This window comes from Leptonychotes weddellii, chromosome 6 (assembly GCF_054177405.1).
Source record: "Leptonychotes weddellii isolate Sample4059 chromosome 6, ASM5417740v2, whole genome shotgun sequence".
In the NCBI taxonomy this organism is placed as follows: domain Eukaryota; kingdom Metazoa; phylum Chordata; class Mammalia; order Carnivora; family Phocidae; genus Leptonychotes; species Leptonychotes weddellii.
Genome location: NC_138374.1, coordinates 136806439 through 136812321, shown reverse-complemented (window position 1 = coordinate 136812321; position 5883 = coordinate 136806439). Strand labels below are relative to the sequence as shown.

The window sequence follows — 5883 nt, the reverse complement described above, 5'->3', positions numbered from 1 at the left end:
ATAAAGTTGCAATATAAAAATATAAAAAGCAATGAAATATAAAATGTCTAGTCTTTTTTTTTTTTTCCTCTAAGAAGTCTGGGGATGTATATGTAGAATAAATGAAGATCTTCTAAACTCCTCTATAATTAATATTTGAGTCAATATTGGGAATTGCTTTCTTGGTCTGAAAATTTTCCCATCTACAGAAAGGCCCACAAACCATTCTGGTTTTTTTATGGTCCCTCCTGCTTTCCTTTTTGGTTCAGATTATCCCATTATTTGTCCTAAGTGGAGTAGAGAATCCAGTCCTTGTTGAGTGGTGTTTTGCTTGGGGATAGGCAACCATCTTTTTTTTTTTTTTTTTTAAGATTTTACTTATTTGTCAGGGGGTGGGGGCACAAGCAGGGGGAGTGGGAGAGGAAGAAGCAGGCTTCCCACCAAGCGGGGAGCCCGATGCGGGGTTCGATCCCAGGACCCCGGGACCATGACCTGAGCCGAAAGCGGACGCTTAACGACTGAGCCACCCAGGTGCCCCATACGTGTTATACTTCAATAAATGTTTATTTTTTTTTTTAAAGATTTTATTTATTTATTTGACAGAGAGAGACACAGTGAGAGAGGGAACACAAGCAGGGGGAGCGGGAGAGGGAGAAGCAGGCTTCCCGCCGAGCAGGGAGCCCGATGTGGGGCTCGATCCCAGGACCCTGGGATCATGACCTGAGCCGAAGGCAGACGCTTAACGACTGAGCCACCCAGGCGCCCCAATAAATGTTTATTTTTTAAAAATTAAGAAATTCAGGGGTGCTTGGCTGGCCCAGTTGGTGGAGCATGTGACTCTTGATCTAGGGGTTGTGACTTCGAGCCCCACACGGGGTGTAGAGATTACTTAAAAACAAAATCTTTGTGGCGCCTGGGTGGCTCAGTCGTTGGGCATCTGCCTTCGGCTCAGGTCATGGTCCCAGGGTCCTGGGATCGAGCCCCACATCGGGCTCCCTGCCCGGCGGGAAGCCTGCTTCTCCCTCTCCCTCTCCCCCTGCTTATGGTCCCTCTCTTTCTGTATCTCTCTCTGTCAAATAAATAAGGTCTTTAAAAAAAAATCTTTAAAAATAAATAAATAAAAATTAGGAAATTCTGTTTATGTAAAGTCACCACAGGAGAAGGAAAAGACGAACCACTTTTCTCCATTTGGTGAAAAGATAATTGCAACATATATAACAACAAAGGATAGACATGGGCAAAAGACGTGAAGAGGAAATTCCCAGAAGAGGATACACAAATGGCCTATGTACATAGGAGAAGATGCTCGATTGCATGTGTAATACGGATCATTCAAATTCATACTGTAATGAGATTTATAACTGCTAGATTGGCAACATGAAGAAGTCTGATGGCTCCAGATGTTGGAAAAGATTTGGATCAACAGGAACTCTAATATACTTCTGATATAGTTCTGATGGGGCTGGAAACATGCCATGATTTTGTAAACTTGAGGTGCACACTCTGTCACCCAACAGCTCCTCTCCAAGGTAAGTGCTCTTGGGAAACTCTTACAAGTGTGCGCCACAAGACAAATAGAGGACGTTCGTGGTGACACTGTTCATGATAGCAGAGTGGACATTATCTAAACATTCAAGGGTAGAGTAGGATGAAAATGAATAAACTCTATCTGCAGCACATAGATAAAAATTAGACACAATGTTGAGTGAAAATGCAGGTTATAGACAATTTTGTACAATGTAATCATTGGTTTTTAAATTCAGCAACAAAAAATAATATAGTATTAGGTAATGCATATATATTTGTTAAAGCTATAAAAAATGTAGATGGGTGATAAAGAAAATTCAAGATAGTGATTATCTCTGGGGGTGGGGCAGGCGAGGGAGCAGCAGAGGAGAAAAAGGCAAGGCAAAGACCCCCCAGGCTTTGGTGGTGTACTAGGGTTTGAGATGGGTGACTGATTTATTGGGCATTCGATTTCAAACATCATACTTAGAAGATGAGGGGGAGGGGCGCCTGGCCGGCTCCGTGGAGTGTGGGACTCTTGATCTCAGGGTCGTGAGTTCCAGCCCCACGTTGGGTGTGGCGGCTATTGAAGAAGAAGGAAAAAAAGACATCTGAATCTTTTTTTTTTTAAATAATCTCTACACCCAATGTGGGGCTGGAACTGACAACCCGGAGATTAAGAGTCACGTGCTCTACCGACTGAGCGGACCAGCTGCCCCAGAGACATCTGAGTCTTAGAGTGTCAGCCCTGGGCTGGCCGTGCAGAATACATTCTGGAGCTGCCCTTGGCTCCCAGGCCCTCGGGCTGCAGGCTGAGGGCCGGCCTCATGAGCCTCAAGCTTGGTCTGTGGACCTTGGTGCGTTTGTGTGCACCCGCTCTGGAGGAACATGCAGACAGGGAGAAGTTTCAGGGAGTGCTTAGAGATTAGAAGAAGAGAGGAGGGGAAGCAGAGCAGGAAGGCGGGAAAGGAGACCGCACCCCCGAGCAAGGAGCGGGAGCAGCGAGAGGGGGGCGGGGGGGGGGTGGTCCACAAGTCCTCGCGCTCAGCCTGCAGGCCAGCCTCTGTACTGGGCACTTGAACTTTGTTTCCTTTCTTTTCGAAATAGTCACAACTTTAAAAGATAGTTTTTATTATCCTGACTTTCGGAGAGCCGAAATAGATCCTTCAGCTGGTAAGTGAAGGATCTGGGAGTTGGTCTGACGCCCCACCCTGGTCTTTCTGCAGCACCACCTGGGACTGGGGCGCGGGGGCTGCAGAGATGCTGGCAGGAGGGAGCGCTGCTGGGAGGAGATGGGTCCAGCTACTGGCTGCAGCATCCCGTTACCCTCATCCTCTCCCCCAAGCCACGGGCTGGACCGAGGAGGCCGGCGTTGGGGCCCCTGGCCAGCTAGAGAGGGGTTGGAGGGGAAGCAGCCTGAGTTGCCCGGCTGAGCTGGCCGGCACAGGGGCGCCTCTAAAGGCCTTGTGTGTCCTCAGGGGTCCCTAGGTCCTGGCTTCAGATCCCCAGATATGTTCCCTTAAGCCAGAAGGCTGGACAGACTCTACACCCTTTCTCATTCGATTGTTCTGCGATTCCCTTGTTAGAGATCTACTGTTTTTCAGGGCACCAGATGCCTAGTTTCATCCCACACATTGTAAGTTTGGCTCCAAAGCTGAGAAATGGGGGTCCACAGAAGGAAGTGGTTATCACAATCAGGGGAACAGGGGCCTTTTCATGAGGGGAACAGAGATGCCCACATCAGCGCAGAGCTCAGACACAGAAGGGTGGGGACAGGGAGTCATACAGAAAGAGGCAGGGGCAGGACCCCAGGGGTGGGGGACAGGGCACGCAGACCCGGGGAGGCGGACAGAGGGGTTCACACAGCAGCCACAGCCTCAGTCAGACGGAGTCGGAGCGAAGCCCGCGCGCAGACAGACCAGCAGCCGGCAGGACAGAAGAAGCAGAGAGCGGTGGCTGGACAGGCAAGGGGGCAGGAGAGGGGAGAAGGCGCTGGCCTCCACGGGCACTCTTGTCCATACCACGCGGGAGGGCTGGCCACCTAGGCGCTGCAGTTCCAGAAAGGCGTCCAGTTCCTCTTGGCTCTGCAACAAGGGGGCCTCCCGGGCGCCCATGCATCCCACTGCCTGCAGTTCGCTCCTGAAACACACGTGGCCACCACTGTCCTCAGTACCTCCTGGCTCGCGAGGGCCACCAGGGAGGAACCCCGCCCAGCCCAGCCCTTCCTGTCGGCACAGAAGCAGCCCGACCCAAACCGCCCGCCTTGGGGCTGTGCTTTGGCAAAGCTGCAGGCAAGGGTGGCCCCTGCTGGCCGTGGGACAGTACTGTCCTCCGGAAGGACGCCGGTGCTCGCAAGAGGCCACGGGCAAGCCGGAGGCTCACTCCTTGCCTGGTGTGTGATGCCAAGCTTTGCCCCTCTTCAGCCCAGGACTCCCCAGGGGCAGAATTAGTGCCTGATGGTGAAACGTGACCCCTGGAAGACCCTGAGATACAGCTGGCCCCACATGAGGGGCAGCCAGGACGTCTCTGCCGTCGACTGGCTGCTCTCGGGAAGGTTCCATGAGCCCTGTGGGCAAGGCTTCCCAGCCGAGCTGCCCGCAAAGACGGTTCAGGGGCCCAGCACAGGGTCCTCGCCTTTCCCCCACCAGCTCAGCCAGCTGTGCCCAGGAGCTGCTCACCTGAGGTAAGGGAACCTGCCCGTGGGGACCACGGCCAGAGCAGAGAGTCAATGACCACTCACACTGAGCGTTCCACGTTGACCCCCAGACCTTCCGTTTCTGACTTCCTCTGTCTTTGGGGATGTGGTCAGGGGTTTTCCAGGCGAGGGGGACAGCTGGTCCCTGTCTTCTGCCAAGCAGACTCACACAGACCTCGTCCCCCGCCCCCACAGGGCTGTACTGTGATGCCTAAAACATCCTGTATCTGCGTCAGCCTGGGGCATCCAACCAGCAATGCCCCACCCCAGGGACACGTCTCAAGGAACCTCCCGAAGTTCTCTGGGCTCACTTTCCTCGGCTGTAAAGTGAGGAGTTTGGGCGCCATGATCTCTGAGTCCCTTCCAGCTCTGACACCCTTTATGGGTCAATGAAACCCAGAGTGGGAGGTAGAGGCAATATGGCCCCACTCCGTACCTTCCCCTCCACGGCCTCCCCCACCTGCCCCAGAGACTGGAGGGACGCTGGGGGGAGCCACACTTTGAAAAGCAGGGTCATCCTCCCCAAAGGCCCGAGAGAGGCGGGGTTCGGACTCTCCAGGGAGGGCCCAGGGCCCAGGTGTCCTCCACTCCTGGCATCCCTGCCCAACCACTGTCTCCTGGGTCCGGGACTTGAGGGAAGGAGGGGCAGGGGGTCCCCTGGGGGTTACCTGCTCAGTGGGTCCTGGAGCTCCCTGCCTGGCCCCCAGCTATGTCTTTTGAACGGGTTGTGGTTGTGGCCATGGGCACGGAAAGCCCCCGACCTTCGGAGGGGTACAGCTTGGAAGCCATCTCCCTCCTCCGTTTTCCCCTCCGCCTCCGCCTCCTCGTCTTCCTCCAGCTGCTCTCTGGACTCGACCACAGACAGGCAGCGGGCAGTGTGGCCTTGGGGCACCAGGTCTCCACCTGCGAGGAACACCTCCGGGACGTCTCCGTTCATGGGAGGCACACGCAGGCCAGTCTGAGTCAAGAAGACAGAGGGGGTGAGAGGCGTTCTAGAACCCTGGAACTGGGCCGTGTCACAGGCAGCCTCCCTCCCCTGAGGTGCGGAACAGGAGCATGGCTGCCCCAGAGCCCAGAGGAGCAACCAGCTCTGCTGACTCCCGGTGCAGTGTTCTTTCCAGGGCATGAGGACATCCTCATTCACCCGTGATTCTTCCACATCCTGAGCACCGGTTCAGCAGACAACCCAGCCAAGCAGAGAGAGACAGATACCGTTCCTGTCCTCAAGGAATTCACAGTCTGTGTGCATGTGTGCACGCGTGTGTGCGTGTGCGTGTGTGTCTGTGCGTGCATGTGCGTGTGTGTGTGTGCGTGTCTGTGTGTGTGCGTGTCTGTGCGTGTGCGTGTCTGTGCGTGTGGGTGCGTGTCTGTGTGCGTGCGTGCGTGTCTGTGCGTGTGCGTGCGTGTTTGTGTGTGTGTGTCTGTGCGTGTGCGTGCATGTCTGTGCGTGCGCGTGTCTGTGCGTGTGGGTGCGTGTCTATGTGCGTGTCTGTGTGCGTGTGTGCGTGTCTGTGCGGGTGCGTGCGTGTCTGTGTGCGTGTGCGTGCGTGTCTGTGTGTGCGTGCGTGTCTGTGCGTGTGCGTGCGTGTCTGTGTGTGTGTGCGTGCGGAGACAAAAGCCCAAATCACAAATGACTACGCGGCCGGAGTGCCCAGGGCCACAGGGAAGATGCAACAGAAGGCTGCGTGCTGTCGAAGGACCGA

At 54.7% G+C, this 5883-nt stretch overlaps 1 protein-coding gene across 6 annotated transcripts in view; it reads right to left on the bottom strand.

Moving 5' to 3' along the window:
- ARHGEF2 (Rho/Rac guanine nucleotide exchange factor 2) overlaps positions 1–3646 on the bottom strand; it is a 37473-nt gene extending 33827 nt beyond the window's left edge. For 3 of the 6 annotated variants that reach the window (XM_081825460.1, XM_081825459.1, XM_081825457.1), the window contains exon 1: positions 3507–3624. In XM_081825460.1, the coding sequence (XP_081681586.1) occupies positions 3507–3599 (93 nt within the window). In that variant the 5' untranslated portion in view covers positions 3600–3624. Of the gene's footprint in view, positions 1–3506 lie in introns of all 6 variants that reach the window. The other 3 variants (XM_081825461.1, XM_081825462.1, XM_081825463.1) reach the window with 2 other exon arrangements.
- Positions 3647–5883: the final 2237 nt, after the last annotated feature.